Genomic DNA, 12,030 nt, shown 5'->3' on the forward strand with positions numbered 1-12,030 from the left:
AGGCGTCACGGACGCCCTGCAGGCCTGGCCCCAAGCACCTCTCCCACGCCTCTCCCTCCAGCTCCGCCGCGTCTGTGCGTCGGAGTCCATGCAGATTTCCTCTGCGACACCAAGCGTGAGGTCCCTGACTCGGCATTGTCAAGGCCTTTCCTGACCCATGTGTCTGGAACTTGCCACGGGACACCCGAGGAGAAAAGGCCCGAGGCAGGGCCCCAGCTGAGGCCAAATGTGACCTCTGCAGAGGTCCTCTCTGACGCCCGGCCCGAGACGAAGGGCCCTGGACCGGCGAGCGTCCTCTGCTGAGTGGGAGCCTTCCTGGAAGGGGCAGCCGTCTCCGTGCGCGGCGCCCACCTCCCCTTTGGAAGCTCAGTCCTCAGTCCTGTGTCAGGTAGACACACGTGGCCCCGTGAACACAGAGGGCTGTGACCTGCTGTCCCCTCTAGGTGCTGGGGACGGGGGCCCCCAGGTGCAGCAGATGGGGGCTTGCTCTTTACAGACCCACAGGCCATGGAAGGACAGACAGTTCACCAGCCAGGACAGGACTCCTCACAGTGCTTCCCCGCGAGGAGGGTCCCTGCCCCTCCAGGGGGCCAGGCTCTGCCACTTGTCTTCCCCGGCCAAGCATGTGCGCCCTGGAGAGAGACCGGGTGGGGCGTTCCCACGGGAATCCAGGGCCCTTTTTATCTTGGAAGAAGCTAGAAATTAGGATTTTAGTTTGAAATCTCCCAACGGCAGGCAGTGCAATCGTTTTGAAAAAAGAGTCTCCAGACCACCTCTGGTGGCGCTGGGCCTCCATTGGCGCCTCTGGCACAGGGTGGCCCAGCCCCCAGCCCTCCTGGTGACAGGCGATGCTGAGACCCAAGGCTGCCAGAGAATACAGGTGCTTTCCGGACCAGGCTGGGCTCCTGGTGTCATGGGCGGGCTCTGGGATGTCACTCCCTTCCTGGCTTTGTCCTCAGGCAGTGCCCTGGGGACAGCGGTCTCCAATGAGGCCGGGGTGACCTCCAGGGCCCTCCTGTGTGTCCCCTGCCCAGCCTGGCCGAGCAGGGCTGCGTGCGTGACAGAGCTGTGCTGTGTCTGTTTCAGGCCTCCCCTATTCCAGGTCTGACCCTGTCCCAGGACCTGGCAAGAATGGCTTGGACCACCGGGTAGGTACCTGCCCCGCCCCGCACGCCCTCCCCACCCGAGCACTCTGCCGTCACTGAGAGTGACCACGCAGCCGGGAGGAGGGGACCCCGCTTGCTCGCTCACCCTCCCACCCGCCTCTGCCTGCTGCTCCCCCAGGGCCAGAACACCACCCTGCAACAGCCCTCCTCCCCGACCCCTGCCCTCAGTCCCAGGGAGACCTGAGTGTGGGGGGCAGGGGCGGTGGTGCCACCCAGAGGGATCAGACCCCGTTTAAGGCCCCCCCGACCGTGCTTCTCCTGTGGCCTAGAGCCTGACAAGGACCGTGAAGGCTGGAGGGTTTCATGAGCAGTGTGGGCCCAGGACCCACTTGGTCCCTGGGGCACCCTCGCTCCTCGCCTCGCGGGTACTACGGCCCCCCGGCATCACCGCTGCTGCTGTCCTGTGACCCTGCCCGGAGCCACACACGGGGGCTGCGTTCCCGGCCCGCCCCCAGCCCCAGGCTGCTTTGGCCTCACCAGCTCTCTGAACCCGGGGACCTGTCCCCGCAGCTGGGCCCCCATGCCTGTCCCTCTTCCTACAGCTTCACCAGGTCCCAGGAGGGCCCTGCTGGTGTGGCAGGCGTGAGGGCACCTGCCTCCCCCAGCACACACACACTCACACGCACACACCCAGGCACACACTCAGCCCCAGGGGACTTGTCACCACTGAGGCAGCCTCACCGTGGGCAGAGGAAGTTGGTTCCCAGACGGGGGCAAAACTCTCCCCCAAGAGAAGCCCCACAAATGTCAGCCCCCGGGTCCTGCCCTGAGGTGGTCTCGGCAATGAGCGGGCAAGGGGGGCGTCAGCGACCCCTCAGGCAGACCTCAAGTCCAGGGGTCCCCCACCCGGCCCAGGGCTCATCTGAGAACAGGGACAGCATCCCGGAAGCCGAGGGCACCCCCGGGCCTTTCTTGGCCACCCTCGGGCTCTGTGGGACCTGCTGCTGTCTGTCCCGGGCCCAGGCACCCCTGCGTGGTTTGCACTGAACCCCCGGGGCCCCCCACTAACCACTCACCCCTCCACCCCGTGGGCTCGGAATGGGCCGGGCGGTACGGGCACGCAGCTTGCGCCTCTCCGTCGTTCGAAGGCTTTCTCCTCGGAAAGCAGGGCCGGGAGGAAGCTGGACCCACGACCACAGCCCCCACCACACCGGGCTCCGGGGACGTGATCCTCGGGCTCAGCGTGAAGGTCCTGGGGGCAGAGGGGACCCGGCAGAGTGTGCTCTGCTCGCCCGGCACAGCTCTCCTCTGACTCGGGGGCCGCGAGCGCCGAGGTCACAGGCTGGACCGTGTCCACGCGAAGGCACTCAGCCCCCCAAGCCAGGCCCGGGGGGTCCTGTCAAAGGGGGGGGGCAGTTGACAGGATGCGCGTCAGCACTTCCAGCTCACATTGCGGGCGGCTGGGCTGTGCGTCCCCCAGGGGGACCCCTTCTCCGTCCCTGCGCGGGAAGGAGGAGGGTCGATGGCTCCCAGCACCTGCAGGAAAGGCACGGCCTCCAGACCCGCCTCCCCAGAGGCACTGGGAGCGGCTGGGCCAGACACACTGGCGGGGACCCCGTCTCCATCGTCTCCTGGAGCGGGGAGCAGACCCCTCTCTTTACGGAGTGGGGAGCTAGACCCTCTGGGGCTTTCTCCTGTTAGCCCTCAGGGTGGGCAGCGGGGGTCAGGAGGCCTCTGCATATCTTGGGGTGTTGAAAACAGTGAAACTCATCCTCACACGAGGGTCTTTTGTTCTCTTTCCGCATCAGACTGTCTGGGAGATTGGTGAAAACTATTGTTGCCTTTTCTTTGGGACTCTTGTCCCCCCACTAGTGCGCGCTCCTATTTTTACTTCACTCTTTCAAAGACTCTCATTTAATTACATGCCTGCTTCTCAGCCGGCAGGCCAGATAATTGCTGACCCGTCTTTTAGAGCTCAGCCCTATCAGAGGGCGTTCTTCCGTGGCTTGTTCTTACTTCCAGAAGGATGCTATGTGACCTAGAGTAAAAGAGGTGAAAGCCCAGATGCTGTGTGACCAAAAGCCCACATATCCCAAATCCCAGAGAAGGAGAGGAGGAGAAAGAAGGAGGAACTTGTATCAGAAAACAACAGAGAACACTGCATGGAAAGACCTGGAAGCTGTAAGCCTCCTGGTGGCCAGGACGCAGAGGCGGTGTGACCAGTTGTGAGGTTCTCACTGTCAAATGGAAGGATATTAGCAGATCAGGGGAGGCAGAGATGTGCCTGGTTCCTGTTTTGGGAAGGATCTGTCACAAGGGGCCGGCACCATATGTGCCAAAGCTTGTTAAGATGTCCTTGTGACGAGGCTGCCCCAGAGCCTGACACTTGGTAGGTATTCACACCTCTCTGTAGAGTAAATATGGAGAGAGCCACCTGCTAAAAGCTTTCCTGCGGGTGAGACAGCGCTGATCCTGACACCTGCCATCTGAGCTGGTCACTGACAGACCCATGGGGTAGCCCCTGAAAGGAGCCCCCTTTTGAAAAACCTGGATGCTATTTAAAAACAGGCTGAGCTGTCCTACTAGATGGCAAAGGCTGTCAGATTATTTTTTAAAAGGACACTGTGTTTATCATCGTAAGATATACTCAAAGATTAATAGAAGTCGAAGGATAGGAAAGACACCAAATTCACCAGCAGAAGAAAAGTGCAAGTGGCAACATTAGTAGCAGATAGAGTAGAAGCTAAAGTGCATTAGTAGAATCACCCTGGTTCATGATGACATAAGCTACAAAGCACTTATGGCATTCGTAAGTTTAAATGTACCAAGCAGCGTGGCAACGCCAGGGACTTTGATAAAATGCCAATGTGGCATATTGCAATTTGCATGTGACTCTTGAAATCACACACGGCTCTAGTGGAGGAAAAAAAATATAGGCGTTCCCGTCGTGGCACAGCAGAAACGAATCTGACTGGGAACCATGAGGTTTCCGGTTCAGTCCTTGGCCGTGCTCCGTGGGTTAGGATCTGGCATTGCCGTGAGCTGTGGTGTAGGTCACAGATGCTGCTTGGATCAAATGTGACTGTGGCTGTGGTGTAGGCCAGCAGCTGTAGCTCTGATTAGACCCCTAACTGGGAGTTCCTAGGAACTTCCATATGCCACAGGTACGGCTCTAAAAAAGACCAAAAAAAAAAAAAAGTATAGAGAGCAATTTAATAGCGCAGGCAGCCAGCTGAATCTCATAGGTGTATGAAAAAATTTGTGTCTTTTAAATCAGGTTTTCACATGTCCTTAAAACACTAATAAAAACGTTCATGTATGTCACTGCGGAGAAAACCTTAACAAATTTTAAAGATCTGACATTCCAACCCTGAGTTCAAATCCCAGCCCTGCCACTTACTGAGTGTGTGTTGTTTGCTTGGGCAAGCTTGCCTGAGTTCCCTGGGTTTCTATTTGCTCATCTTTAAAAGCAGTTATCTTTACCTCGTAAGGCCAGTGTGAGGACCAACTCCGTGATGGTTGTGAGATCTCGTGAGTTCTGTAGCGTTCTTCCCAAATGAATAGTTATAAAAACAAGCCTCTGCCCGTTCTTACTCCCGCATCCGTAGCTACCGAGAGAAACGGCACACTGCAGCCGGAGCTTTAGGGAGAAAAGATCAATAGCCAGTGGTGATTTTTTTTTGAAACATAAAACACGTGGGTTAAAAGTTTTACGGTTCCATATGTTAGCTGTGTGATCTTGGGCATGTTGCTTCACCTCTCTGAGCCTCAGACATAAAATTGTGATAATAACGTTAGCCCATCTCCTGAGGTTGCGGCGAAGATTCGTGAATGTGCCTGCAGAGCAGTGACACATAACACCAAGCAAACAGGAGCGGTGAATAACGCGGGTTTTTAAATTCTCTGGTCTCTGCTGAGAGCTGTGGGGGGATCAGCCAGGGATGGACCTGCTGGTGCTGCCTTTGTGGGGTTCCCCTGGCCACTGGGCTCTCCTGCCAGCCCAGGCACTGAGGCAGTGACCCGAGGGTCCTGTGCCCCAAAGAGGTCTTGGAGATTCCCCCCCACTTGGGACTTAGAAGACCGGGAGTAGACCGCTCTTTCCCTGTGCTAGACTGATTCGCTCCTCCCCCACCGAGAAGATGCCCCGCCCACCCTCTCTCCCGGGGTGAGGACACTTCCATCTCCTCTCAGACCCTGGCCCACCGCAGGGAGCTGGTTCTGCTGCTAGGAAGCGGATTTCCAGCTGGTGGTGGCCCTGGAGTTTTGACACCCTGTGATGCGGGGCAGTGGGCACTAGGGGGCGGCATTTCCCTTTCATGTCGTGGACCAGCCAGCAGGGAGACCTGAAGGGGATGGATGGCAGGTTTGTCTTGCTAGCTTTATTCAGGTTTCCTGATCAGATAGGTGCATGGGGTGGGGTGGGAGGGTACTTGTCAGTGGCCTGGGGAAAGGTCTCCGAAACTGCTCTTGAAAACCCCCAAAGGGAATCACTGAGGGAAGTTTCCAGGTTCAGGGTCCCAGCGCTGGGACGGGGGTGAGACCCGGGATGCCCTGACCAAAGGGCCTGGTGATGGCGAGAATGAAGAGGTGCAAACGCCAGGTGCAGAGCTGGACACTGGACAGGAGAGGGACCTGCTGGCCCTCGGCACCTGCCGCCCGGGGCCCGGAGCCTCCGTCGAGGTTGGCAGGATGGCTTTTTCGGGTGGGCAGAAGCGGAGAGAATTCCCGACATGAACGGTCGAGATGCACTAAAATGGCAACGTTGGCTGCTGCTGCCAGGGACAGATGAGGGAGGCTCTCAGACAGGTGGCACCCCGCGTGTCCTCATCTGTCACAGCCAGGCTGCCCGCAGTGCTCGTGACACGCCCGCGGGGCCCGCGTGGAATTTTCAGACACCAGCCCCCTGAGCAGTGGGGACAGCGCAGCTGGAGGGAGCAGAGGCCCCTCGGCACAGCCTCAGCGCTCTGCCAGAGCCCGGACCTAGTAAGCTGCCTGCCAGGCCCAGGCCACCTGCAGGTGCCTGGGGGCTGTCTTCCAGCAGCAGGAGCTGCCGGGACAGGCAGGGGCAGCGAAGGCCTGGAGGGGTCAGGAGAGGCTCAGCACTGCGGGTGCGGGCATCCCCACGCCCCTTCCCGAGCCCGGCCTTCGCAGGCACTGTGGGTTCCTGTCCCCCACCCCAGGCTGCCAGGACCCCGGTGGCGTGGCGAATGCCTGCCCCCTGCAACCTGCCCCTGCCGCCCTCTCTCTTTCTCTTCCAGAATGCCAATCTGGCCCCTTGTGGAGCAGACTCGGATGCCAGCTGGGGGACGCGAGGTACAGGAGGCGGGGACCCTGTGGGTCTCTGGCTGGGGTCAGGGCACGTCTCCACAAGTCGCATTCTGAAAGGACCGCCCCCCACCAGGGCTGCTGGCCGAAGGCGCCAAGCACCTTGGTGTGGGGGTCCTGGGGTGCCCCTGTCCCCGCCTCTTCCAGTGCAGCCTCGGTCCCCTCCATCCTACCTCTCTTGGGAGGCCCCCTCCCCTCCCTCAGGTGCCCCCCTTTTCCTACCCTGGGTGCCCCCCATCCTTGAGCACAACCAACTCGTCATGACTTAACTCCTCCCTCGGGATTCCTGGGAGAGATCCGCATTTGAACAACCAGCCTGTGCCAGGGCCGAGGCCCGCCCAGCACCCACTGTTAGATTATGTGGCAGCGAGGGAGGTAGAAACACTGTGGAAAGCCCCCACCCCCACCCCCTGGGTCTGAAGCTGGTCAGATCCTGCCCCAGCCCTGCGGGCCCCATGGCCTCCTGGGCTTCACGCTGGCAGGAGAGCCCACAGGGCGGCTGGTGTTACTGGAGTGACCTGGGGCACGTGGCAGCTGCCCCATCAAGGGTCCTGCCAACCCTGAGCCACTGGGGTCCCGCAGTGCTCTCTCGGTTGTCACTGGAGGGTGATAGAAGCCCAGGCAGGTTCGCTCGGGACGTGGGAGGTCGCAGTCTGCTCCCTCCAGGGGGGCTCCAGGTCCCCAGGCTCAGAGCTGGTGCGGCCAGGGCTCTGCATGCCCGCCCGCCCCCCCCCGCCCACGGCCCAACCTCAGGGTCTCCTCCCCAAAGCAGGCTTGCGGCCGGGATCCAGAGATGCCGCGCTGTGGCTTCTGCGAGCTCACAGGGGCCTCCTGGCTGGGTACCATTTTACTTTTTAACAAGCCACTTTCAGTCGAGGAGAGGAAAAGCTTTTAAAAAGCTAGCGTACGGATATCTGTGTTTTGAAGGAGGAGCTGAGGGTTAAGAAGGCAAAACTCTAGGAGGCCGGGGGCTGGGCCCCAGCGAGGCTGTCATTCTCCACGGGGGGCGGGGAACCTGAGGCAGGCCGCTTTCTCGGGCGCCCTGGACCAGCAGGGGGACAGCACCCCCGCCGAGAACACCGCGCCACGCCCGGCTCCCAGTCTGGCCTCCCGCTCCTGGCTTCCCGCCAGGAGACCCTCAGAGCCCGCTCCCCTGCAGCTCCGAGGATGCGTGTCGCTGCGGGGACAGGAGGCCGTGTGGCCCGGCCGACCGCGGGGGCGGGGGCGGGGGGGGGGGTCCGGCGTGGGGATGCGTTCCTGCGCGTTCTAACCAGGCCCCTTGGTCTCCACTTTCTCTCACAGAGTACAAGGTAAGAGGATCGCCCGCTCCCCTGCGGACCTCTCGCCGCCACGCCGCACCTGCCCAGGTTAAAAGTTCCTTTTGTTGTGCTTTGCCTGTGAAATGTGTGTGTCCGATGCAGACGCAAGTAGGTCCCTCTCCGTGGGCCTCGGGCTCTGTGGTCCCAGCACAGGCCCGCCTCCCGGGGTGAACCGCGCCTTCTCCCCGCAGATCTATCCTTATGACGCCCTCATCGTAACAAACCGGATCCGCGTGAAGCTGCCCAAGGACGTGGACCGGACCAGACTGGAGGTGAGAGGGCCCCCGGGTGGGGGTCGCTTCTGCCGGGGGTCTCTGGGATGCCGCAGGCACACGGTCGACGCTTATCGCCCCTGATGCCCCCGTGGGGACGGTGCAGGGCACGGGTCGGGCGGGGAGTCAAGGACCCGAGTTGTGGCAAAGTCTGGAGAACGTGGTGTTTGAAAGGCGCCCCTCAGAGGCGGCTCTGCAAAGAGGGGCACAGCCACTTGCGCCTTGGGGCGGGGAGGCTTCGTACCGGTGCTCAGCTGGGTCGTGTTCGCCCGTTTCCTGGGTGCTGATGCTGAGAACGTGGGCACAGCTCGTGCATCCGCATGTGACTGCATCTCCTGGACCTTGAGACTGAGCTCTGGGAGGAAGCGTAGTTCCAGACACCCGCAGGCTGAGGGCCCAGAGGGCGTGGGGGCGACGGCTGCTGACGGGGTGCTGCCGTGAGCCTCGGTGCCAACTGCCTGGCACGCTCATTTCCCTTTGCCCTCAAGCCCTGTCACGCAGTCATCAGCGGCCAATGCTGGGTCACCTCCTGAGGCTTCACTGGGGGGCGGGGGGGCGTCTGGGGGCAGAGTGTGCATGCAGCCAGTGCCACACCTGCCAGCCCGCCTGTGTGGCGGAGGCCCAGGTGGCTGCCAGGAGGGAGTGGTGGGGCGAGGGTGTGGCCCAGAGGCAGCAGCCGTGTCCGAGGGCGCAGGAGGGCTGCCGGGCAGAAGCGGGATCTGAGTCCGGAGTTGCCACGCGGAGGGGCCAGACGGATGCTCTCCTGACCTCCACCCTCTGAGGTGAGGATATTGGTGTCTCTGGGTGGGCGGCCGTGCCCCCGAGAAGCCCTTGCCCTGGGCACAGGGCACTGGTGTGGCCCCAGCTCTGGGGGAGGCGTGTCCGTTTCGAGGCTTTCTGTTGCAGGGATGGGAGCCTGACCCTGAGGCGTTTAAGCAGAAGGGAGTTGCTGGATGGGTCCCTTTGGGGGGTCAGGGGGCTTCGTCACATCTCCACATCCAGAGTCTTTCCTGCTCTCTCAACCACTCCCTCTGTGTGATGGGCAGACTTTCACCTCCCTCTGCAGGCTCAAAGTTTGGAGGGAGGAGACCCAGGGGGGCTCCTAGAGGGGCTCTGGGGCCTGGGACCTAGTGACAAGGGAGGGCTGCTGTGCCGACTCTGGCAGCAAGGGGCCAATGCGAAAGGGGGCACCAAGGAGGGGGGAGGGCAGAGCTCAGTAAGCCAGCGGGTGCCAGGATAAGGCAGCGCCATCACCCTGCCAAGGCTTGGAATGCGCAGGGGTTGTGAGGCATCCTGCTGGCAAGGACCACAGCGCCGAGGGACCCCAGGGCCTTTGCTCAGGAGGCTGCCGCTTAGTGGGATATTTGGACCTCACCCCGTAGAAGAGAAAGGGCGACTAAAATGTTCTGACACGTGAGGACAACAGCTTGCAGTCCCGGGGGCTGGGGGGGTCGGCAGTGAGGGCCACTGAAGCTGGGCTGGGAGTCGCGGGGGCCGCACGTGGAGAAACCAAGAGAGCAGGCCCCGAACCGAGCTTCGGGGGTGCCTGCCACAGGGGCGGGAAGACGGATCCTGGGCAGCTCGTCTCTGGACCTCAGACCATCCTGCCGTCTCTGCAGAGGACACCCTCTGGCTTCTGCTGAAGGGGAGCCGCTGTTGACTTGCAGTCACAGTCATGTCGCACTCCCTGAACCCAGGGCTCTTTCCGCTTTCCGCTGGGGGGCTGTCAGCCCCTGCCTGGAGGGTTCCCACTTGTTGTGCAAGTTTGTTTCTTCAGCGTGGGCGCCCTGAGGGCTCCAGACCCCTCCTCCAGGGCTGAGCTCCGGGCGGCCCCGGGGACACCAGCCCACCTCGGGGACACCAGCCCAGTGGGACTTACTGCTTCCCTCTTGGAACTGGGGTGACGTCAATCGACTCCCCCCCTTTATTCTGCTACGATACCCAGCGAAGGGGCAAGATATCAAGTGGTTAATACAGTACGTGTTTGCTTTTGAAAGAACCCTCAGACACCGAGGCAGTGGGTTGAATCCCTCAGAGCTCCAGGAACACAAAGAGGGTGCATCCCCGTGTGGTCAGTCCCTTCCCGACCTCCGCTGGGCCAGGAGGCGGCTTGGACGTGTTACTGCAGATTGGCATGTCCCACACCCTCCGGGGCTGGGGGCTGGGATGTGAGCCAGCACAGGCGCAGGACCATCTGTGTCCCAGGAGCACAGGAAGGGGCACCGATGTTTTTATTTCAGCTTTATTTTTAATATCAAAACAATTCCTAACTCTTGGAAAAGTCCAGAAAAATACCAAGAAGCACGTAAACATCGCATGGAATTCCCCCACCGAGTCCCAGCTCCTGTGAGCTCCGCGGCGGACAGGCTGCCCGAAACCTCTCTGTGCTCAGATGCCCTGAGAGAGCGGAATCCGCTTTTGGTTAAGAGGCTCGCCCCGCTCCTGCGTTTGACAGCTGCGTTTTTATGCTGCGTGTCCTGTGAGCGTTTTCCTCGCCGCGTCACGTGGATCCCCTTCTAAACAGCCTGCGGGTGATGGGAAGCGCTTCGCGGGGAGGGGCAGGGACAGGCGTGGCGTGACTCTGGGGCGTCAGGACGGGGTAGTGGCTAAGAGGTGGTCCCTCGTTGCAGCAGGACGAGCCCAGATTTCACTGATGATGGACACTGGCCAACGAGGCGTGGACAGGGGGTAGAGGATGTGCAGCCGGGCAAATAAGAGGCACCACGTAGACAGCCGCTAGCACATAGTAGGTGCTCAGGAAAGGTGGGTGACTTGCAGAGTTGGGAAGGGGTGTGACGGTCTGGCACCACTCTGGAGGCCCTGTCTCCTGGAAGGAGGGCCGTCAGGGGACTCGCGGGATGCCAGTGGGCAGAGCAAAGGTCAGGCCCTGCTGGAGACCTATCTGGGGCCAGTTTACGTGGGGCCCCTCCCCCTGGGCGGATTGTGAGCTTATTCGGTTGTTCAAAAGTAGTCATGGCCCCTGCCGTGAGCCAGCCTCAGGCAGCTGTGATGTGCGCATGGTTTCAATTATTTTGTCCCCAATGTCCCCACTTTACCATCCTGAGAGAGAACCGCGTAGGCACGCATGGGTTAGGAAGAGGTTCCCACGGGGGCAGGGTGCCATGGGGTGGCCAAGCAATGATGGCTAAGAGCTTGATGGAAAAGTGAGGTGGCCGTGTGTGAACAGAGGCAGGGTGGGCCGCAGGCTTGGCCACCAGCGGAAGGTCCCTCCCTGCTGCTGGACACTGGGACTCAGTTTGACGTTTGAGAATTCATCAGAATCGGCTTATTTCCCAAGCACTTGCTGACATCCCAAGCCTGCTGGGTTTCCCAACTCGGGGCAGTAGCTCCAGGGGAGGCCTCGGCGTGGGGGTGGCGGGCGTTCCCAGACGTTCCCTGGCTTGTGGGGGGCGCTCGGGGGTCCTGGCTCAGATGTCACTCAGAGCCACTGCACTGTGCTTCTTGGATGAGTTACAGGACTGAAAATGGATTTCCGAGCCCCCTGCCACGCCCCAACCTCCCAGCGCACACTCTGCTGCTCAGACAGGGAAGCACTTGGGCCTGGGCCCTCGGCACGAACAGACCCAGTGGGAGACAAAGCAGCAGACGGACGAACAGAGACAGGGATTTAGAAGTTTAAGGAACCCAGAGTTCCTGTCATGGCTCAGTGGCTAACGAACCCGACTAGGAACCATGAGGTTGTGGGTTCGATCCCTGGCCTTGCTCAATGGGTTAAGGATCCACTGTTGCCATGAGCTATGGTGTAGGTCGTAGATGCGGCTCGGATCCTGCATTGCCGTGGCCGTGGTGTAGGCCCGCGGCTACAGCTGCGATTAGACTCCGAGCCTGGGGAACTCCATATGCTGCGGGTGCGGCCCTAGAAAAGACCAAAAAAAGAAAGTTTAAGGAATTGGCTCCTGTGCCTGTGGGGCTGGCGAGTGTGAAACCCACAGGCCAGGCCAGTGGGCTGGATGCACAGGCAGGAGCCGACACCTTGAGGCGGAATGT

At 60.9% G+C, this 12,030-nt stretch overlaps 1 protein-coding gene across 27 annotated transcripts in view; it reads left to right on the top strand.

Moving 5' to 3' along the window:
• Positions 1-12,030, top strand: part of ABLIM2 (actin binding LIM protein family member 2) — a 137,775-nt gene that overhangs the window by 118,856 nt on the left and 6,889 nt on the right. For 21 of the 27 annotated variants that reach the window (XM_047798188.1, XM_047798168.1, XM_047798161.1 and 18 more), the window contains 4 exons: positions 1,087-1,148; positions 6,365-6,419; positions 7,734-7,741; positions 7,942-8,022. In XM_047798188.1, coding sequence (XP_047654144.1) covers positions 1,087-1,148; positions 6,365-6,419; positions 7,734-7,741; positions 7,942-8,022 — 206 coding nt within the window. The remainder of the gene's footprint in view (positions 1-1,086; positions 1,149-6,364; positions 6,420-7,733; positions 7,742-7,941; positions 8,023-12,030) is intronic. The other 6 variants (XM_047798170.1, XM_047798178.1, XM_047798187.1 and 3 more) reach the window with 1 other exon arrangement.

Source organism: Phacochoerus africanus, chromosome 10 (assembly GCF_016906955.1).
Source record: "Phacochoerus africanus isolate WHEZ1 chromosome 10, ROS_Pafr_v1, whole genome shotgun sequence".
Taxonomy (NCBI): Eukaryota; Metazoa; Chordata; class Mammalia; order Artiodactyla; family Suidae; genus Phacochoerus; species Phacochoerus africanus.